The sequence below is a fragment of the Pinus tabuliformis genome, chromosome 6 (assembly GCF_031772625.1).
Source record: "Pinus tabuliformis cultivar Carrire ecotype Pingquan chromosome 6, CPIR1, whole genome shotgun sequence".
In the NCBI taxonomy this organism is placed as follows: Eukaryota; Viridiplantae; Streptophyta; class Pinopsida; order Pinales; family Pinaceae; genus Pinus; species Pinus tabuliformis.
Genome location: NC_142292.1, coordinates 2081933094 through 2081957643, shown reverse-complemented (window position 1 = coordinate 2081957643; position 24550 = coordinate 2081933094). Strand labels below are relative to the sequence as shown.

At 34.9% G+C, this 24550-nt stretch overlaps 1 protein-coding gene across 2 annotated transcripts in view; it reads right to left on the bottom strand.

Moving 5' to 3' along the window:
- Positions 1–5588: 5588 nt before the first annotated feature.
- LOC149267572 (secretory carrier-associated membrane protein 1-like) overlaps positions 5589–24550 on the bottom strand; it is a 194561-nt gene continuing 175599 nt past the window's right edge. Inside the window, exons 11-13 of one of the 2 annotated variants that reach the window (XM_089399159.1) lie at positions 8451–8496; positions 8285–8350; positions 5589–5873 (exon numbers count right to left, since the gene is read on the bottom strand). In XM_089399159.1, the coding sequence (XP_089255285.1) occupies positions 5841–5873; positions 8285–8350; positions 8451–8496 (145 nt within the window). In that variant the 3' untranslated portion in view covers positions 5589–5840. Of the gene's footprint in view, positions 5874–7363; positions 7605–8284; positions 8351–8450; positions 8497–24550 lie in introns of those variants that run through there. The other variant, XM_089399157.1, reaches the window with a different exon arrangement.

The window sequence follows — 24550 nt, the reverse complement described above, 5'->3', positions numbered from 1 at the left end:
GTGACAAGAAATGAATGTGTTATAGTGTTTTCTCTTTGGACTAAATGGCTTTGACGACTAGGAATGGTCCTAGTTGTGTGTGGCACATAGAGCACTAAAGAGAGGAGGGTTGACGGAATGCAAAGATTAGAGAAGGAATCCCTTCTGCTATGCAAATCTGCATGGTGTTTTTGTGAATGTCAACCTAGTAAAAAATGAAAAGGTTGATCGAGTTTTCCTATGTGTGTGAAGGAGAATGTTCTGCACATTTGGTGTTAAAATACAGTATCAACGGGTGTCTGAAATACCCCTGAATTAAGTTATCGTGAAGGAATCAATATCTGGCATGGGGGATGCCAACTATGAGAAAACTTGTAGCACATCTAAGCCGATGATGGGTTGGAATGTGCCTCACCCTACTATAGTTTTCAATATTTTTCTAGTTATAATAGATAAATATTTATTTGCGTGTTAATGATATTTCTGACATAGATGTTGTAGCGACACGCAAGATTATTTGTTGTGTTAAAGACAACCATGGTGAAGACAAGAATATGAATGATCAACCTTGAAAAATATATTATTCACAATGATACATATCTATACAAGTTTTTTGACCCTTGGTTTCATATTCCTAGTGATCTCTTAGACTCCCTTTGACTATTCAACTTCCACACCAACCCTTAGAGGATTAGGTGTCCAACCTTCCCCCCCCCCCCTTAATCCGAAGGGGTATGTATGAGTCCAAGAAGAAAGTTGTAATACAAAATGTGAAAAAAATATGGATGGCAGCATTAGGCTAAATGTGCTCTCTGAAATGTTCGTATGAGGTGGTGGTTTAAGGATGACCACTAACACTCGAATGCTTAGTGCAGTTCTTGGAACTCTTCTAAATAGTGCAAGAAGTTGAGGTCTTTCGCCAAAGAAAGTGCTCCTTAATGCTTAATGAGTAGCTTGGGAGGTACTCCAAGCCCTATGGTTCGGGGTTTGGAGGGAGAAGCGCCACAAGGGTCACTTATGGGCTTGGAACCCAATTATGGAGTTTTGCACCAAATCGTGTTTTGGGCATTTCTAGGAGCACATTTCTACATGTGATGACATGAGACGATAGGTAGAAAGATGAATCAAATGCTTCGAGAATCGTCTAATTCCAAGTTGTAGAAGTGGAGCAGTGATTTTTTGAAGTTATATGGTGGGTTTGCAATGTGAATGTCAAGGTCACCTAAGGATTTTTAGGCATATGATAGGTTGGCAACCCCTAAATTATGACGTTGTAGGAGCCCTTGTATTGGATATAAATACAAGGTGAAGACAAGCCTAGAAGACATCCATCTTGTGAAACACATTCTCTAGGAAAGGACTCGTTGAGGAGGAGGACAACTCTTGCCCTAACCGCGGCATAAGGAGACAAGAACAATGTGAGAAGGGAGGTCTTTTGGGTTCATTACAGGCTTTGAGTTTCTGTCATGAAGGCCGAGGGTGCTAGCTGTTATGCCAAGTCCTTGAGGGCTAAAACGTTGCTAGTTTGACACTTGTTTCGGAACTGTTTTGGGAGACCGGAAGCTATGAGTTGTTGTGTGCTAGGTCACAGGCCATAGTACGACAACAAGGCTTTCATAGGAGCTAATCAAGGACTCATATACATCCTAGGCAGCAGCGTAGCTAAGGAGGTGTCTACTAAGGGTGTGTCGCAACCTTTAAGGACATTGTTTGTGGACTATTGGAAGAGTTTAGGGCTACAGTAAGTGCCCTAACCAGAATAGTCATGAAAAATAGTGTGTAAACTAATTTGGAGGAGTGTTGGGTCAAAGAAGTTGACCATAATTGGATCATATTTGGAGCAGACTGTGGGAGCCAATTTGGAGGCTTGTTTGAGTGACCATAAGCCTTCATCGGTGCAGATTCCGCATTGTAGTATTAGGTGCCATTGATCTGGTGGAGGGCAGTGTGTTGGCTATGTAATGTAGCCCTAGACAGGCTATCTTGATGTGACAAAGAGGAGTTGAAGATTGGGTGAATTTTGGTGTCGAAGTGCAGCACCTTAATGGATAAAGGTGACTGTTATCTTGGAAATTTGGAGCTCATGAATTGGCCAAACTAGAGAGCATCATTGATCAAATCGTGTAGATGTAGTAGAAGTGACTTGCAGCATTGTTAGTTGGTAACACTTCTGGATTCTCAATGTGTTGTGCTTTGAAGGACTAAGGGGCAGCTAGTGAGCATAACATAAGTGAAGGATCGGTAGGAAAAGATACGACATAGAAGCTGCAACGATGCTTGTCATTGTATATTGTATACCATAGAATGTTGTATTATTCATATTTGGTTTAATATAATGAAGATTGGGTTGTACATTATTGTACAATATTTGTTGAAAATTGTGTATATTTTTGTACATTGATTTACTTATTTATATTTATGTTGTACAAAGTAGTTTATGGTTGATATTCTTGGTTTGGTAGCATCAAATATTTTGATATTCTAACCTAGACCCAAGGTCATGGAAATTCAACATTAACCAGCATACATAAAATTCAAGCTGAGATAAACTCACAACATATAATATGAGCCAACCAATGTACATTGAACCATCAAGGGGATGTGTATACTTTTCTAAATACAATATTCGAACTATGTCCTCACAATGCTTTTGGAATAAGAGTAAGCCTGAAAGAATGTTGGTACTTCCATGCATTTCGTTCAATGCAAAAATGGGTATTGATTGACACACAGAGAATCAGGAAAAACTGTAAGATACCTTAGGGTGGCAAGGAAAATTTTGGTACTGTCGAAGCAACAGAAGTAGAGATTAGAGAAACATTGAGTGGAATGGCTGGTAGAGAGATGAAATGGTCTGTGACAGGAGTGCCCCACATCGAAAAGAGAAATATTATGCATAGAGCTGAGAAACGTTACCTCTACCCTGACAGATGCTTAGAATGACACCAATCTACAGGCTTCATTGAGACAGATAAGCGCAAGTTTACACAGGCCACAAAAACAAGTGTCTCACACAAGATTGAGAAAATTGTGAAAGAATTGACTTTGATACCATGGTGAAGACAATAATATGAATGAACAACCTTGAAAAATATATTATTCACAAGGATACATATTTATACAAGTCTACTAACCCTTGGTTTCATATTCCAAGTGGTCTCTTCGACTCCCTTTGAGTGTTCGTCTTCCACACCAACCCTTAGAGGATTAGGTGTCAAACATGTCATTGTTATATCATTTAATTTATTGATCTTGGTGTTAGTTATGACAATAAAGTTTGAAATCAAATAAGGGTAGTGGGTTTGAATTCACTAGGATATGGACTTTAAATGAATTGTGATGCATGATAATTTTGGTAATCGTATGCCTTCCTTGTTAATTGCATGCTACAATTTCTTTAATTTCATATACATGATATAAGTACCAAACTTTTCCTCTAATATAAATAATTTGAAGAAGAGTTTTTGGGTCATTCTTGGATTTTAAATATAGAATATAAAATGTGATTTATGGGGAAGTCAGGCTATCTTGGAATTTTTGCCAAAACTATTTTTCTATGAGGTTCCAAAACTTGAAACTTGGAAGACAGTGAGGGGAAATCCCACTGATGCTCTAGGCCAATTTTAAGATTTTGGATTGTGAAATTTTAAGAATATTATTAGAGGAAGTTTGTATTCCCAAATGCATCTTTAAACAAGTCATTGTGACATTTCTACTATAAATTTCTTTCTATGAGGTTTCATAAGTGGAAACTTGGACCATAGTTAGGGGAACTCTCAATGATCATCTGGTTTAGTTTTAAGAACTTAGACTATTATAGTTTAGGTTATATTCCCTAAGGAACTTGCTATATTATTTTGCATGCAAAGTGTTTGAATAAATGCCTAAATGGTGTAAAGATTCATTGCATACAAACTATTTGATGAAATTCCCCAATGAAAAATGTTATTTTTTGAATGAGGATAGTATTTCTATATGTTAACATGGTTGTATAATGGTATTAGTGTAGCTTATCTGTGCCTATTTGCATGCATAGCATTTGAATAAATGCGTTAAAACTGTTTTATTGCGATTTTTGTACATCTACTTAATAAGATACTTCAAAAAAAAACAAAAGTTGCATGATTAAGTGGCATATTTCAATTAATATGTTATAAGTCGAATCATAAAATTTTCTTATTTGATTTCATACAAAATGTTTCATGAAATATATACTAATTAATTGGTTGTATACAAATTAAAGAAATTTTTACATGTAAAGTGTTTGAAAAAATGTAAGAGAGATGAAAATCAATTTGTTGCAAGTTTGTTAGGATGAATTTAGTAGGGGTATGTGACAAAATGGTAACAAAGCTTATTGTCAAGCTAGTTAAAAAAGAAAAAGAAAGTTTTGGGTACCCTATAACCTCTATAATTCATTGAGGGAATTGGGTATGGGACATTTTGTTTGATCAGTATGAACAACAAGTATTGGAAATTACCCAATAAAGAGGTAATGCAACTTAAAAATCAAATATATATATATATATATATATATATATATATATATATAGATATATATATATAATAAATGAAGAACATCTACATACTCATGTTTTAACACAAACTAGTACAATCATCAACTAGTACAAAAACCATAGCTTGAGAAACCATGAAAATCATAGCCACCACTAATTATTCACAACAAGCAAGAATAGAAATCAACAAATCCTTGTTAGCTCCAACAAACATGTATCATGTGGTCTTTACATTAGCACAAAAGTATTATTTACAGTTTGCAATCCACACAAATACATGGTGTCCAGATCTTCTAACTTCAAGGATGTATTCAAAATTGCATATTAATCAAGTAACTTAACACATGAAAAAGAAATGGAAATCATAAAGCATCCAGGAGATAAAAGGAACAAAAATGATTTGATTGTGAGTTTCACCCAATGTGGGCTACATCTCTGGGCCCTACTCAAAGTGGGGAAGCCTTCTTTCACATTTTTAAATATTAAAAAAAAATATTATAAAATACAAACTTTTCTCTCTTTCAAATATTTATAATTTTTTTAATAAAATACAAAATCTAAATAAGATAAAATGTAAATATGAAAACTTTTTGAACAAAAATCACATGAAAAATTATGAATCAAGCGTTTAAAATTTTTTATAAAATAAATGATTTTAATTTTTTTTATAAAAATAAAATATATTATACTAGGAATATTTAAATTTTTTATTATAATACTTTTTCCAAAATAAAAATTCTCAAAACAAAGCTATATTAAAAATAAAATCTACTTACAATAAGGTTATATTCATAATAAATAAATAATATTTTTTTTATATTATTTAAAACAAAATTACCAAATGTTTTGGAAGTATCTGGAACATTGACTTTATATAATCATAAAATTATACAATGCTCTGCTAAAATAATTTCTTAAACCATGTTTAAAAAAATTCAAAGTTAGGAAAACATTGATTTATATAAAAATAAAAATGATTAAAAATAAATAAAATGTCTTAAAAATTATAATTATAGAAATTATCATAAGTGAAAACAAACTTTATACAGTCACGTTTTTTAGTTTAAATATAGCTAAATTAAAATAAAAACAATAAAAACAAATCAGTCCAGAAAGATAGTGACATTCCGTAATACAATTTCATGTGAAGCTTGAAAATAGTTTCCAAGTTGACTATAAACAATAAATGCCATATAGAATACTCCTAAAATACTGAGATATTCATCTCCAATCCCTAACCAGCTGATTAGAAGTTAAAAGGCATCCTGGACAAATTCTACGTCAGGTATAGCTCTGTTGCTGAGTTGATTTTCAAGAGCATCCCTCACGCACCATTTCAGTTGATCAACCCGATGATCTGAAGTACGCATATACTTTCTGTGGAACAAAACAAATAAAAGGTATAAACAAATAAAAGGTAAGAGAAAATGTTTTCCCAAAAACTCTGTGGGTCCCTTTAACAGTTGGATTTAGCAACCATTACTCCTCCATTGAGGTTTAGCCAAAAAGGACATAAAAAAATATATGGAAATTGTTTAATTATATAGCCACTAACAATTACTTGCATTGATGCTTGGTGGGAATTCTAACCAAACAATGTTCATATATAGAATTCTAAGACATATGGATCGCCATAGAACATAAGAGAACTAAACATAGCAAATGCAAAAGTGAGTGACCAAGTGACATAATAGACTATTAGTCTAATATTATGACTTGAAAATGAGCATTGGAGTTGCCTTGGTTTCGAGTTGATGGTGCAAAGCCACTAAATAGAGAAAGTGAAGTCTTCGTTTGCGAAACTTCCTAGGCTCGGGAGTCCACCTGAAGATGTTTCCAATGATTTCAATATCAAAGAAATATGGTCTACCACCAAATTCCCTTGTTCTCAGTTGAAGGATATTGTTCCGCACTTTAGGTGGAATAGATTCAAAATGGTAAGTGACAGAGTTCTAGCCAAATAAACACCGACATCAAGAAGTGGATGCTCTTGTCGCACCACCCTGAAAACTACCTTGACGCAGCCTTAGAGCCATGAAAGGACTTATAATAACCAAAGATGACCAAACTAGTATATAACTAGACATAATTGGTGTTACCCGTAATGGAACATGTGGTTTATAATAATGGCAAGGTGAAAATATAGGTAGATAGTGATTGGAATTTGAGTGAATAGGCCATGTTGGAAAGGCGTCGTCAACCACTAAAAGGATGATTGGCCTTATATATTGTTCTAGGTATTCTTCTTCTAGACACTGGTGTTGTAGGAGACACCACATAGTTCATGCTTTTGAAATTTTACTCAAAGAATAGAAAAGATGGATTTGGTATTGCATATGAATGAGATGTATTCTTAGTATATGATTGGCCATCTATAGAGGTTTCTTGATTTTGGGTAATTAACTTACTCTAAAATGAAATAAGACATTCAATGTGTTCCTTGTAATATAGATATAAACAAAACATCTAAAGAAAAGTAACTGCACTGATCCAGTCCAAGAAAACAAGGTTTTCCACAAACCAATTAACTCTTCTACAAAAATTCAACAATCCCAATTTAATAATCCTATCGGACTCTCTTTGTACCTCTTGGGACAATTGCTAGTATATAATCATAAAAGTATACAATGCTCTGATAAAATAATTTCTAAAAAAAAACCATGTTTAAAAAAATTCAAAGCTTGGAAAACATTGATTTATATAAAAATAAAAATAAAAATAAATAAAATATCTTAAAAATCATCATTATAAAAATTACCATAAGTGAAGAACAAACTTTATACCTTCACTAGTTCTTGCCTTTTAGTTTTAATATAGCTAAATTGAAATAAAAACAATAAAAAGCATAAAAACAAGTCAGTCTGATACAATTTCATGTGAAGCTTGAAAATAGTTTCCAAGTTGCTATAAACAATAAATGCCATATAGAATACTCCTAAAATACTGAGATATTCATCTCCAATCCCTAACCAGCTGATTGGAAGTTAAAAGGCATCCTGGACAAATTCTACATCAGGTATAGCTCTGTTGCTGAGTTGATTTTCAAGAGCGTCCCTCACGCACCATTTCAGTTGATCAACCCGATGATCTGAAGTACGCATATACTTTCTGTGGAACAAAACAAATAAAAAGTATAAACAAATACCACTAACCATCACGACATTGTATAAACTCTTCAAGTAATAGAATACTAAGGAAAATCCCTGAGCACCGAACTTGATATGATCTGCAAACTAAGTATTGTAGTAAAGCCAGGTAAGAAAACAACACACAACTCCTAATTACAGGCATGTATACTCATCCTGGAACTGAAACAAATACAAGATGATGTAACAAAACAAGTGCAATAACTGAGAAAATGGTTACATCCATAGAAAATTAAATTTTTGTGGAAACTTTCTAGTGTTGGTAAACATTACAAGCCAGTGACTAAGATCTCCAGAGTGGAAATTACAGATTCTATAGAGGTGTGGTGATTCTTCCAACAATTTCTAGTAAGATCCAGAGTGGAAATTACAAATTCTATAGAGGTGCGGTGATTCTTCCAACAATTTCTAGATAATATACCAAAACAAATTCTAAATCTGACAAAATGATTGCATTCCCAACAAACCAAATTACCAAATGACATAGCAATAGCTAACAAAAGTAACATCTTCAAGAATCCAAATTGCCAGATTGCACAGAAAACATTGGCACTTACATGTATTACATGGCCACATATTCCACAGCTCTCCATAGATGTAAAACTAAATAATATAGTAAAAGCAAAGCAATATTAAACTTACCTGAAGAACCCAAACGCTTAGTAGCGTCTCCAAACAAAATAGGGCACAACCAACTATATAAAAAATCTGAAAATGAAAAATATAATAGTTGAATCAGAAATCTTATTCGCACTGCCCCAATATATTTAACAATGAGATAATTAGAGAAAATAGGATAAATTCTTACCGTAACAAAAGTACTGTTAAGCACAAAGATGATTGACAAGACACCCCTGTAACAGTAAAACTACAAATCTCAGAATGAATGTTTTAATTACCTCCATATTATTGGAAAATCATCACAAAAACATAAAATATTTAACTCTCTGAAACAATGTAAAATTACCCGATCAGAAAATTGAAACTCAAAAAGAATTATATGTGAAAGAATAATTTCGGTGTAAATTACATGTAGACATACATTTGTCTACCTGTTTTGAACCAATTAGTGTGTTCATGTTCGGTCCTGACCATGAACTACACTAGTTGATTAAAAACAGGTTTAAAAGTTATTCTTTCAAATATTATGACAAATATAACCACACTAATTAATTAGAAAAAAAAGTCAAAAAATCATTCTTTCAAATATTATGACAAATATAACACATCCATTCACACACTAAAAGATTAAATAATATCAATAAGAGAATCTCTCAATCACCTTGTCTCCTAAAGAAGCGAAAAAAAACAAAAACTTAAATTCTTGTACACGTTTGTCACTCAATTGTTCAAACGTTAAATGAATTCATTGTACCTGTCATATCTATTTGTTATATCTCTTTTGGCTGTTAGAGAAGTCAATATAACCCGTGAATAAACCACTTCTAGATGAATTTTTTATTTATTTTTAAGTTTTCCTGTATATTTTTTTTTGAAAAAATATTTAGAATTTTTTGAGAATTGTGATGAAATTCTTAATTAGCTTGACCAGCTTTGCAAAGTTGCATTAGAGGGCAGATGTGGATCATATGAAATGAAAATGGCTTAAAAAAGAGTTTCCTGGAATGAAAACTGAAAACTGTTCTTGGTTGATATATTTTATTATGAAAATATTATGAAACCTACTTGTTATTTTTTTTTGGGGGTTTAATACAACCTAATAAATTCCCTGTCACATAGAATGTTCATATGGCATATATGCAAGAGTGATCGCTTCTTATTAACTACTGAATGAACTAAAGTAGTGTGGTTACACTTATTCTTATCAAACTTGTCATATGAATAATTGAAAACAAAGAAAAGTTGAAAAATAAATTTAATAGAAAAAGATATATATGAATAACATGAAATATGTGCAGGTATGGCACACTCATGACAAGATATCCATGCATGTTTGGGTGCATAAACGAAGACATTGTTTGAAATTCTAAATTGGATACATAGTGAAAATGCTCTTTATGAATGAATATTCATTGAAATTTGTGCCTAAGAAAATGAAATGATAGAGTTAGACTAATTGAAATGATAGAGATATGACTAATATGTGAGGTAATTTAGATCATTTCAATGGTCGTTGAAAGTTGTTTTACCACCACCTAACACCCCATTGTATTATTATGGGTTGTCGGAGGTGTGACTAATATGTGAGGTTGAGATCATTTCAATGGTTGTTGAAAGTTGTTTTAACACCACCTACCACCCCATTGTATTTTATCCGTTGTGGGAGGTGTGATTAATATGTGAGGTTGAGATCATTTCAATGGTTGTTGAAAGTTGTTTTAACACCACCTATCACCCCATTCTCTTATTATGGGTTCTGGGAGATGTAATTGATGTTTTAACTTTAGAAACAATATATAGGGTTACAAAAAAGTTTTCATTTTTCTAAAACTTGTGGAAATAAATGTTGATGTTATAATCATGTCTAACTCAGTGAGATATTTCCGATGATGTAAATATTTCATCAATCTGAGATATGGATTAAAAGTATCACTTAAAATGAAATCTATATTATTAATGTTGTCTATATTATTAATGTTGCTAGGTTCACGCTAGTATTCCACATGACTCTTAGGTGGCTTCTCTTTTCTATTTGATCACCTTATGAACCGATAATTTGACCGAAATTACTTGAGACTTGTCAAGTGTTTATATATATATATATATATATATAGAGAGAGAGAGAGAGAGAGAGATGAACAATCAAGCGGTTCTTCTTGGTTCTTAAGATTCAAGTTTTCTCTCTTTTATTACTCTCTGAGACATCTCTCTATCTCTCTCGCTTACAAAAGACTAATTGGAAAAAGGATTGGTGACAAGACCCAGAGAGATTTAGACCTTATGATTGGTTAAGAGTTGTGAGTGACAACTTATGTGACAAGAAATGAATGTGTTATAGTGTTTTCTCTTTGGACTAAATGGCTTTGACGACTAGGAATGGTCCTAGTTGTGTGTGGCACATAAAGCACTAAAGAGAGGAGGGTTGAGGGATTGCAAAGATTAGAGAAGGAATCCCTTCTGCTATGCAAATCTGCATGGTATTTTTGTGAATGTCAACCTGGTAAAAAATGAAAAGGTTGATTGAGTTTTCCTATGTGTGTGAAGGAGAATGTTCTTCACATTTGGTGTTAAAATACAATATCAACGGGTGTTTGAAATACCCCTGAATTAAGTTCTCCTTAAGGAATCAATATCTGGCATGGGGGATGCCAACTGTGAGAAAACTTGTAGCGCATCTAAGCCGATGATGGGTTGGAATGTGCCTCCCTACTATAGTTTTCAATATTTTTCTAGTTGTAATAGATAAATATTTATTTGTGTGTTAATGATATTTCTGACATAGATGTTTTAGTGACATGCAAGATTGTTTGTTGTGTTAAAGACAACCATGGTGAAGACAAGAATATGAATGATCAACCTTGAAAAATATATTATTCACAATGATACATATCTATACAAGTTTTTTGACCCTTGGTTTCATATTCCAAGTGATCTCTTAGACTCCCTTTGACTATTCAACTTCCACACCAACCCTTAGAGGATTAGGTGTCCAACCTCCCCCCCCCCTTAATCCGAAGGGGTATGTATGAGTCCAAGAGAAAGTTGTAATACAAAATGTGAAAAAATATGGATGGAAGCATTAGGCTAAATGTGCTCTCTGAAATATGTTCATATGAGGTGGTGGTTTAAGGATGACCACTAATAAATAGTGCAAGAAGTTGAGGTCTTTCACGAGAGAAAGTGCTCCTTAATGCTTAATGAGTAGCTTGGGAGGTACTCCAAGCCCTATGGTTTGGGGTTTGGAGGGAGAAGCGCCACAAGGGTCACTTATGGGCTTGGAACCCAATTATGGATTTTTGCACCAAATCGTGTTTTGGGCATTTCTGGGAGCACATTTCTACATGTGATGGCATGAGACGATAGGTAGAAAGATGAATCAAATGCTTCGAGAATCGTCTAATTCCAAGTTGTAGAAGTGGAGCAGTGATTTTTTGAAGTTATATGGTGGGTTTGCAATGCGAATGTCAAGGTCGCCTAAGGATTTTTAGGCATATGATAGGTTGGAAACCCCTAAATTATGATGTTGTAGGAGCCCTTGTATTGGATATAGATACAAGGTGAAGACAAGGCAAGAAGGCATCCATCTTGTGAAACACATTCTCTAGGAAAGGACTCGTTGAGGAGGAGGACAACTCTTGCCCTAACTGCGGCATAAGGAGACAAGAACAATGTGAGAAAGGAGGTCATTTGGGTTCATTACAGGTTTTGAGTTTCTGTCATGAAGGCCAAGGGTGCTAGCTGTTATGCCAAGTCCTTGAGGGCTAAAACGTTGCTAGTTTGACACTTGTTTGGGAACTGTTTTGGGAGACCGGAACCTATGAGTTGTTGTGTGCTAGGTCACAGGCCATAGTATGACAACAAGGCTTGCATAGGAGCTAATCTACATCCTAGGCAATAGCGTAGCTAAGGAGGTGTCTACTAAGGGTGTGTCGCAACCTTTAAGGACATTGTTTGTGGACTATTGGAAGAGTTTAGGGCTACAGTAAGTGCCCTAACTAGAATAGTCATGAAAAATAGTGTGCAAACTAATTTGGAGCAGTGTTTTGGAGGAGTGTTGGGTCAAAGAAGTTGACCATAATTGGATCATATTTGGAGCAACCTGTGGGAGCCAATTTGGAGGCTTGTTTGAGTGACCATAAGCCTTCATCGGTGCAGATTCTACAGTGTAGTATTAGGTGCCATTGATCTGGTGGAGGGCGGTGTGTTGGCTATGTAATGTAGCCCTAGACAAGCTATCTTGATGTGACAAAGAGGAGTTTAATATTGGGTGAATTTTGGTGCCGAAGTGCAACACCTTAATGGATAAAGGTGACTATTATCCTGGAAATTTGGAGCTCATGAATTGGCCAAACTAGAGAGCATCATTGATCAAATTGTTTACATGTAGTAGAAGTGACTTGCAGCATTGTTAGTTGGTAACCCTTCTGGATTCTCAATGTGTTGTGCTTTGAAGGACTAAGGGGCAGCTAGTGAGCATAACATAAGCGAAGGATTGGTAGGAAAAGATACGACATAGAAGCTGCAACGATGCTTGTCATTGTATATTTTATACCATAGAATTTTGTATTATTCATATTTGGTTTAATATAATGAAGATTGGGTTGTACATTATTGTACAATATTTGTTAAAAATTGTGTATATTTGTGTACATTGATTTACTTATTTATATTTATGTTGTACAAAGTAGTTTATGGTTGATATTCTTGGTTTGGTAGCATCAAATATTTTGATATTCTAACCTAGACCCAAGGTCATGGAAATTCAACATTAACAAGCATACATAAAATTCAAGCTGAGATAAACTCACAACATATAATATGAGCCAACCAATGTACATTGAACCATCAAGGGGATGTGTATACTTTTCTAAATTCAATATTCGAACTATGTCCTCACAATGCTTTTGGAACAAGAGTAAGCCTGAAAGAATGTTTCTACTTCCATGCATTGCGTTCAATGCAAAAATGGGTATTGATTGACACACAGAGAATCAAGAAAAATTGTGAGATACCTTAGGATGGCAAGGAAAATTTTGGTACTACCGGAGCAACAAAAGTAGAGGTTAGAGAAACATTGAGTGAAATGGCTGGTAGAGAGATGAAATGGTCTGTGAGAGGAGTGCCCCACATCGAAAAGAGAAATATTATGCATAGAGCTGAGAAACGTTACCTCTACCCTGACAGATGCTTAGAAAGACACCAATCTACAAGCTTCATTGAGACAGATAAGTGCAAGTTTACACAGGTCACAAAAACAAGTATCTCACACAAGATTGAGAAAATTGTGAATGAATTGACTTTGATACCATGGTGAAGACAATAATATGAATGAACAACCTTGAAAAATATATTATTCACAAGGATAAATATTTATACAAGTCTACTAACCCTTGGTTTCATATTCCAAGTGGTCTCTTCGACTCCCTTTGAGTATTCATCTTCCACACCAACCCTTAGAGGATTAGGTGTCCAACATGTCATTGTTATATCATTTAATTTATTGATCTTGGTGTTAGTTATGACAATAAAGTTTGAAATCAAATAAGTGTAGTGGGCTTGAATTCACTAGGATATGGACTTTAAATGAATTGTGATGCATGATAATTTTGGTAATTGTATGCCTTCCTTGTTAATTGCATGCTGCAATTTCTTTAATTCATATACATGATATAAGTACCAAACTTTTCCTCTAATATAAATAATTTGAGGAGGAGTTTTTGGGTCATTCTTGGATTTTAAACATGGAATACAAAATGTGATTTATGGGGAAGTCGGGCTATCTCAGAATTTTTGACAAAACTGTTTTTCTATGAGGTTCCAAAACCTGAAACTTGGAAGATAGTGAGGGGAAATCCCACTGATGCTCTAGGCCAATTTTAAGATTTTGGATTGTGAAATTTTAAGAAATATTATTAGAGGAAGTTTGTATTCCCAAATGCATCTTTAAACAATTCATTGTGACATTTCTACTATAAATTTCTTTCTATGAGGTTTCATAAGTGGAAACTTGGACCATAGTTAGGGGAACTCTCACTGATCATCTGGTTTAGTTTAGGACTTAGACTATTATAATATAGGGTATATTCCCCAAGGAACTTGCTATATTATTTTGCATGCAAAGTGTTTGAATAAATGCCTAAACGGTGTAAAGATTCAATCCATACAAACTATTTGATGAAATTCCTCAATGAAAAATGTTATTTTTTGAATGAGGATAGTATTTCTATATGTTAACATGGTTGTATAATGGTATTAGTGTAGCTTATCTATGCCTATTTGCATGCATAGCATTTGAATAAATGTGTTAAAAGTGTTTTATTGTGATTTTTGTACATCTACTTAATAAAATACTTCAAAAAAAAAACAAAAGTTGCATGATTGAGTGGTATATTTCAATTAATATGTTATAAGTCGAATCATAAAATTTTCTTATTTGATTTCATACAAAATGTTTCATGAAATATATACTAATTAATTGGTTGTATACAAATTAAAGAAATTTTTACATGTAAAGTGTTTGAAAAAATGTAAGAGAGATGAAAATCAATTTGTTGCAAGTGTGTTAGGATGAATTTAGTAGGGGTATGTGACAAAATGGTAACAAATTTTATTGTCAAGCTAGTTAAAAAAGAAAAAGAAAATTTTGGGTACCCTTTAACCTCTGTAATTCATTGAGGGAATTAGGTATGTGACATTTTGTTTGATCAATATGAACAACATGTGTTGGAAATTACCCAATAAAGAGGTAATACAACTTAAAAATCAAATCTATAGTTACAATATATATATATATATATATATATATATATATATATATATATATATATATATGTATATATGTATATATGTATATATGTATATATGTATATATATATATATATATGTATATATGTATATATGTATATATACATATATATATATATATATGTACATATATACATACATATATATATATATATATATATATATATATATATATACATATATATATATATATATATATGTATGTATGTATGTATGTATGTATGTATGTATGTATGTATGTAAGAAATGAAGAACATCTACATACTCATGTTTTAACACAAACTAGTACAATCATCAACTAGTACAAAAACCCTAGCTTGAGAAACCATGAAAATCATAGCCACCACTAATTATTCACAATAAGCAAGAACAGAAATCAACATATCCTTGTTAGCTCCAAGGAACATGTATCATGTGGTCTTTACATTAGCACAAAAGTATTATTTACAGTTTGCAAACCACACAAATAAATGGTGTCCAGATCTTTTAACTTCAAGGATGTATTCAAAATTTCATATTAATCAAGTAACTTAACACACGAAAAAATAAATGGAAATCATAAAACATCAGGAGATAAAAGGAACAAAAATGATTTGATTATGAATTTCACCCAATGTGGGCTACATCTCTAGGCCCTACTCAAAGTGGGGAAGCCTTCTTTTATTAAGTGGCACCAAAGAAATCATTTACAAGAAACTTTACAAAAGTTGACCCTTACACCTTCAATTTGGATGATGGCCTAAAAATGGAGAGCTTAGGTGGAGAAACAAATTGAACAGATAGATTCCTAGCGCGAAAACGTGAAAAATCAACTATAAACTTGTCGAGTTCTGACACTGGCACCAATGACCCTCTAAGGGAATCTTTTCATCATCTCAATGATTCCCTCGCTCATGGTTCCATAACCTCTGTGGCTTAGGGTTCCACGCCTAGAGCTCTGCCATGTTGCCTCCACGAATGGGCATGAATGAGGGTTTAATTACAAACACATCATAAAACATACAAATGTTGGTTCGTTGGCTCGTTGGTTGGCAGCATCGTGTTAAGGCTTGCAGTTTAGGTGATTTCGGGGTCAAACCCCACAAAACCATTTCCGGTGTGTGCATTACATATATGGTGCATTTTTGGTTTAGCGTTGGTAGTTAATGTGATTCGGCGATTACAATATAACGAGGTTTGTATAATATATTCGTCGGCGGTTATATAATGAGTTCACTCCATTAGGGTTGGGTAGGTCCATTAGGGGTGGCCTGCCCACCCTTTTTTTAATATACAATATGTTATATATATCAATTCCATTGGTCAATGACTGTTGGGGGTGGCGGGGGTGGCAACCCACCCCTCGCCCCCCACAAAATATTTTTTTTTTTGTTTTTTTTTTCTAAACCATAGTTATGAATCTTTCACTGGAAAATAAGGGTTATTAGACAAATTAAAGAGGCGATAAATTCGCCCACTCAGGTGGCCGGATTTTTTGTTTCGGGACTCTGCCAAATTGTTGCCTCATTAGAGACAACCAAGTTTGACCAAAACTTTGATCAGTTATAACTTAAACATATGAACTTGGATTTGAGTGTCGTTTACACCATTGGAATCAGGGCAATGAGGACTACAATCTGGTCTTAGGTTTACTTCCATATTATGGCTTTTATTTTTGAGCTATTTTCAAGGCCACTTCTATTTTTGGATCCACCTGGATCATTCCTCCCTACTAAGGACCTTTTGGACCGCCAAAGGCTTTATCAATCAATTGGAAAGTGAGGGAATTTCTCCCTCACTTTCTCCTTTTTCATTCATTGAGCCTTAATTGGATGCATTCCTTTTAATCCAATATGGAGATATGCCATGTCTCCCCATCATGAAGTCTTGATATTCATGCCGAGCATGATTTCCTCTCATAGCTTATCCAACTATTTTGGTGCAAAATCATCCATTGTAGGAACCTATCCAACCTCTTCAGTTTCCATTATCAATGGAGGCTCATAAAGATTCAATTTCTCATCATTCACCACTGAGTACATGTGCATATATGCTAGAAAATCGATATGAAAAGCATTGTCTCTAATATTCACCAATATGGTGAATGGGCCATATCGGATTGGTCACAACTTCTTTCCTTCCCCTTTCATTCTACCTTTGCTGATGTGGAGCCACACTTTGTTTCCAACCTGAAATTGGTGATCGACACGGTTCTTGTCATGTCCTTCTTTGTATTGATCTTGACTCTTCTCCAACTACTGCTTCACTACCTGGTGAATAATTTAAATTCGCAGAATCATCTTACGTGCTTTGTCCTCGTCATCTTTCCCACTGGAATCTTCATCTCTCCCAAAGACCATGTCTAAGGGATCCTTTGGTAAATAACCAAAGCATGTCTCTAATGGTGAGCTCTACATAGATAAATGCACTGCTCATTTGTATGCATGATGTACATAAGGAAGTTTCTCGACCCAGAACTTGGGATGCTTGCCACAATAGCCTTAGAGTAAGTATATCACGATGCAATTGACAACATTTGTTTTTCCATTGGTATATGGATAAAATGGTGTGCTCCTCTTCAACTTGGTGTCCATCATTCTCCACAAACTCATCCAAAACTCTCCAAGAAAGTGAGAGTCTCGATCAAACACAATGGATGTGGGTAGCCCAACTTAGACCCATACAAATTGGAAGACAAGATGAGTAGCTTGCTATGTAGTTAATTTTGTTTTACAAGGCATTAATATGCACATTTTGCTAAATCAATCCACAACGACATACAAATAGTCATGACCTCTCCTAGACAAAGGAAAACTGCCTACAAAATCCATCGACACACTTTCCCATGGACGACTCAGAATAGGGAGTGGTGTGTAGAGCCCCAATTTTCATTAGTGGCTTGCTCATTGAAGACAACACACATCCATTTACATATTGAGTCACAACATATTTAATGTGAGGTTGATAACACAACCTCTGGAAATGACACAAAGTTTTCCCTTACACCAAAATGACCTGACACAAGTGAGGTCTGTGCCTCTTTGATTAAATGTTCTCATTCATTGGTGGAGATACAAATTTTTCCAAGGTGATACAACAAATTTCATACAAATGGTAATTATCCATGTATGATCCTTGAGTCAGCTTTGCATAAATCTGCTTAAAATCATCATCATCAGCATATTGTTCAATATAACTTTCAAAAGACAAAAAGGCATTTTGCAAAACTATAGACGCAGAAATAGGAGGGCGAGAAAGCATATCTGCGACTTTATTGTTGGTACCCTTTTTTTATTTTATTACCAAGTGAAACTACTAAAGAAATTCCATCCATCTAAAATGACGTGCTTGATAAATCTTGATCTGCAACTAAAGGTACTTCAAGTGTTGGTTATCTGTGTGAATGATAGTCTCTTTGTCGATTAAAAAGTGTTTCCACGTCTTCATGCTTTAAACCAAGGCATAAAACTCCTTGTCGTATGTGGGATAGTTCACAACGTCTTGGGAGAATGTCTCCAAATGGTAACATACAAGTTTCCTCTGTTGCATCAAAAATTCTCCCATGGTGTATCTGCTAGGATCGGTCTCAATCCCAAAAGGCTGTTGGAGGTCTGGTAGGGACAAATTGGTGTGGTGGTGGTCTTTTATTTCATTGCATCAAAGGCTTTCTATTGCTTTCCTCCCCACTTAAAGGTTTTCTTCACACTTGCTAATGCATGTAAGGGGGATGTAATGACGAAGAAGTTGGAAATCAACCTTCTCCAGTATTGTACTGCACCCAAAAAGCTACAAACCTATGTAACATTAGCGGGTTTAGACCACTTTACAATCACATCAATTTTAGAAGGATATACTTTCAATTGTCCACCACCCACAATGTGACCTAAGTAAACCAAAGAGGTCTTCCAAAACTCACACTTCAACATATTAACATACATTTTTTTCTTTTTGCAAAACATCAATCACTTTTTTAGCATGACACATATGATCATCCCATGTCCTACTGTATCTACTGTAAACAAGAATGTCATCAAGATGCACAAGTAAAAAATTATCAAGAAATGTCCTGGAAATATCATTCATCACCCTCATGAATTTGGTTGGAGCATTGCATTGTCCAAATGGTATCTCCAACCATGCAAACAACCCCTATTTCGTCTTGAATTCAGTCTTCCAAACATCTTTTTCTACAATCCTGACTTGATGATAACCATTGCGCACGTCTAGCTTTGTGAAATACATATCATTTTTCAAATGATCTAAAAAATCATCAATGTGAGGGAGAGGGTATCGATTCTTCACCTTTATTTTATTGATTTCTATGTAAGCCACACACATCTTCCATGTGTCATCCTTTTTTGGCACTAACATGATAGGTGAGCCACAGGGAGAAGAACTTGGCCTTATGACTCTTTCGTTCAACAATTATTGTACCTTCTTCTTTATCTCCTCCATCTCAATGGCTGACAACCTGTACATACCAATGTTCAGTAAAGGAGCATCCTGCTGCAAGTCAATCTCATGCTAGATCTCACTCTTTGGAGGAAACCCACTTGGTTCCTGAAAAATCCCATCATAGTTAGAAACAATTTCATACAATTCTTTTTTATGAGTGGGATCACAAAATTGGAAAGATTCAGATGTCTCGGCATCTTTTTTTCTCACAACCTTGAGCATCCACCCTTCGCTGGAATTAATCAATCTCTTCATTTGACCTACATTTACAATACTGGCACTGATTTTGGCGTGATGAGCTCTAACAATGGATTCCACCTCATCTTTCGTGAGATGATACTTGTTTTCATGGTGAAAGAAAAATTCTTTTTAGTCATAAAATTACGGACTCCCCAATACCATACCACAAATATCCAAGGGTACAACATCAAAATCAACCTCCTCAACTAGTTTGGATGCAACCACAAATCTAGATCTACACTACTTGGTTACATGTAATGTTGCTTTATCACACACCCAACTAGGAGGGTATGGTTTCGTATGATACTTGGTCTCTAATCATAACTTTTTAACGAAGGATTCTAAAATCAAGTTTTCTTGTGACCGAGATCAAACAAGGTTTCCACTTTAGTATGTTTCATTATGACTCTAATGTGGAACAATTCAATTCTCTTTCGTTCGTTAACAAGATGCTCATTTAAAGAAATTTTACTTGCATGTGATTCAAAATTTTTATTAACATGAAGAGAAGAGTACCTTGTGTGCCCACTATTGTGATCAATATCTCATCATCAAAATCGAATCCAAGGTCTTGGTACATGGTTTCCACCATCTTCTGCTTTTTGTTTCCACCAAATCTCTTTGGTTTCAACGGATGAAATTTCCAACATTATTCATCATCATGGCCTTCCTTCTTGCAATGTATGCAAGATGGCTTCATTCATTCCTCCTTTTTGGTTGTAGTTTCCTTCTTGTCCTTTCCCTTTCCTTTTCCTTTGAACTTGCCATTATGAGGTTTTAAAGATGATTTCTTTGGTTTCTCTTTGTTATCATTATTTCCCCTTCTTTCAAGGTGAATGGACTTCACCTTGGCCACATCAATAGTAGTAGGCTCAAATCATAACAAATAATGTATGATGTAACTATGTAAAGCACCAATATACTTTGTTACAGTTTTAGGTGAATCAAGTGAAATTCACAAATTCAATGCTTATTTTCTAAACTCTTCTATGAATATTTATACATTTTGATCCTTAACTTACTGCAAGTATTTCCATTCAATTTACGAATTTTTTTGATAACCGAAAGGATAAAATTTATCTTTTAATAAAGAAAAAAAAAAAAAAAAAGCGGACCAAGAAGAAAAGAGATTAACCAAGTTTTATTTGCCTTTCTGCAACTCGCTCTCCCATCATACGAGAGTGGTGCCACTCAGTCAGAGAGATGGTAATTATATCTTTGCCTCACCTTCCTCAATCTGATGAATTTGGTAATAAAGCTCAATATATCTAATCCAATTATTTATTTTATCTGCATTACATTCTCCATTATAAGTTGCCAACTCAAACTTTACATATAGCTTTAAAAATGGCTTCTTAGATGTATTCCTAGAGGGATGAGAAGACGAAGAAGAAGTAGAATTGTCAATAGAGGATGGAGAGGGAAGTTCAGGAGGATCTCCTCCTCCACCTTCATTATTTATCAATGCATGGTCATCTGGACATTTATTCTTAGGCTTGATTTTCTTCTCATACTATGCAAACAACTTGTCAACTTTCTCCGCCATGGTGAAGAAGATATTGTGATAATTTTTCTCTTCCTCTATTCGAGCTTCCTCATCTGCCATGTTCTGTCTTCATGGTGCACACCCCACTTTGGGATCAAATGATTTAAGTTTTCCTTCTCCCCTTTAGAGCTTATTCTTGGTTAGAATTCACTCATGCAACTCGCATCAAGAAGACCTACTCTGATACCAAACATGATCCAAATATTTTAACTTCAAGGATGCATTCAGAATTGCATATAAAAGAGCATATGAACCAAGTAACTAAACACATGAAAAATAAGAGAAAATAATAAAGCGACCAGCGGATCAAAGGCACAAAAACAATTTTATTACTGAGTTCACCCAATGTGGGCTATGTCTTCGGGCCCTACTCAAAGTGGGGAGGCCTTATTTTATTAAGTGGCATCAAAGAAATCAATTACAAGAAACTTTACAAAAATTGACCCTTTATACCTCCAATTAGGATGATGGCCTGAAAATGGAGAGCTTGACTGGAGAAACAGACTAAACAAATGGATTCCTAGGACAGAAATTTGAAAAATCAACTAAAATCTTGTCCAATTCTGACACTAGCACCTTTGGCCCTCTAAGGGAATCTTTTGAGCATCTCAATGATACCCTTGCTCACGGTTCCACAGCGCCTATCACTCAAGGTTCTATACCCAAAACTCCATCAGTTCTCCATCACTCTGCCTCCATGAATGGTCATGAATGAGGGTTTAAGTATAAACACGCCGACGAACCTACCAATGTTGGGTCATTGGCCCGTTGGTTGGCAATGTTGTGTTAAGGCTTACAATTGAAGTGGTTCTGAGGTTGAACCCCATGGAACCATTTTTATTGTGATGTGTTACATATATAGTGCATTGTTGGTTTAACGTCGGTAGTTAATGTGATTTGGCAGTTACAATATAACGCGGTTTGTATTAATATATTCGTCGGTGGTTATATAATGAGTTGGCTCCACCAGGGTTAGGTGGGTCTTCTGGGGGTGGCCCTCCCACCCTTTATTTTGATATAAAATATGTTATATATATTTGTGTCATTGGTCAATTACCATTGTGGGGTAGTGGGGGTGGCAGCCCAACTCCAAAAAATACATTTTTTTGTTTTTTTCTTTTCATATCATGTAGTTTAAAATCTTCTGCCAGAAAATAAGGGTTATTAGACAAATTAAATAGGCAGCAAATTCATCTGTTCCAATGGCCGAATTTCATGCATCGGGACTCTGCCAAATTGTTTCCTTGTTAGTGACTGCCACTTGGCTAAGTTTGACTAGAACTTTGACCAGCTATAACTTGAGCTTAAGAACTCGTATTTGAGTGTTGTTTGCACCGTTGGAATGAGGGTGATGAGTACTATGATCTGGTATTGTTTTCACTTCCATAGAATGAATTTTACTTTTGAGATATTTTCAAGGCCATTTTTATTTCTGGATCCACCTTGATCACATGGAAACATAACTCTAATGTTAGAATCTAAGTGTTCACATTCATATTAGGGTCTATTTCATTAAATTGTGGTTCTTCAACTCGTGCATAAAGGCAAGTAGTAAGACCTCCAGGGAATACCAAGAATACAATAACTTATTTTTTTTCCATGGAAAACATCACACCAATATAAATACCGCTATATATTATCCCTCCATGATCTTACTCTTCCCTTACATCCATAAATAACAAGGGTTCAAAATCCTACAAGATGTGAGGCCCACTCTTTGTGTATTCTACTAGGGTAGAAACATATTGCTATAATAAGAGCCAAAAGAAACATGGCCTCTAATTCCATGTTCTTTCTCTTGGATTTGTATACATAGCTCACACCTTACCATTTCACAGTAGTATTTTCCTCAAGAACATCCACAACTTCCCTCTCTCTGTTGACACCTAATTATAGGGATTGGGTGAACAATTGTAAATAGTATAAATAGTTAATAAGAGAAAATGAAGAGTCATTGGGAGATGAAACTCAATAATCACTCCCTCATGTATATAACTATGAACAACCTAAATGAATAATATAATCTCATTTGAGGAGTTACCTCCTGGCCTAACATGGTATCAGAGCCAGCTCCATTTTAGGCATTGTAGTCTGCCATTGTAACTCCCTTCTGCCGTTTTTCATAAATTTGGCCTACATTTCCTGCAGTCTACCATATTCTTCTTTGCCCTCTACCCTCTACGTGATAATATGGTGTAATGATTGGTATACCCATCAAATACCTGCTCCATTATGTTACTTCTCATTGCAGTTATCTCTCATCCAACATTCATCCTGGTGTTGTCATGAACTTCTCTTTTTGGGTTGCAATATTTAATGGTCTAGTCACTCGATTTATGGAGGAAGCAAACAAGTAATGGTGTCAATCTATATTACATGCTAGGTCAATGGTCTAAATTTTTTTCTTATGTCGTATCATAATCATTCATTCCCTTTCAACAATTTGAAAAGAATGAACTCTAGAATGTTCTGGTCCCTATGTTGATGCAAGGGGAAGAGAAGATAGACGTGTGATCGACTCAATAATGAGTCTTCTTTTCATATTGATTGTTGCAGTGTCTTATAGTATACTACATCAATTGTTTTAATTATTGATTTCATTCTCGAATCGAATTCTGTCCATCTAGATTCAGCTGAGGCCTCTTTGCACAGCGGAACCATTTTCCAGCCTTTGTTGCCTCTCTTCACTGTATTTCTCCCATAAGAACTTCCAGCGTTCTGTTGTCAGACCTCCCATTTCTCATACCACTCCACGCTGCTCTTAATACATTGTACGTTGCTCCCAATATATGTTGTTATCTCTGCTCTAATATGCAGCTAGTAGCTCTCGCCTCCGCTTACAGTGTTGGCTCTCCAGTACGCTTACCTCGGCCTCTCCACACATATGCGTAGTAAACAGCCCCTCCTCCTCGTATATCCACTTACTAACGGGGTTGTTCTGCTTCTACCTCGACTTGTATTGACCCCGTATATCCCCTCCTTCATACCACTCCTTCCCCATATAATCCCTCCCCCATTAATGCCTCTGTCATATTGCTAACAGAATTGCATTTTTCAGAATAATGCTATTGCAGTGCAATTTTTTTTAACACCAGAAGCGAAAATATTTTATATATTGGCAGCATAAATATATATTTTTTTACAGTACACAGATTTTTAAAATGCATTAATTGATATCTATTGTGGGAGTGCTTCTCACCGCCAAGGAGAACTATCCAAAATGGTCACGGAAAATCAAACACACTCTTATTTTTAATGAGCTA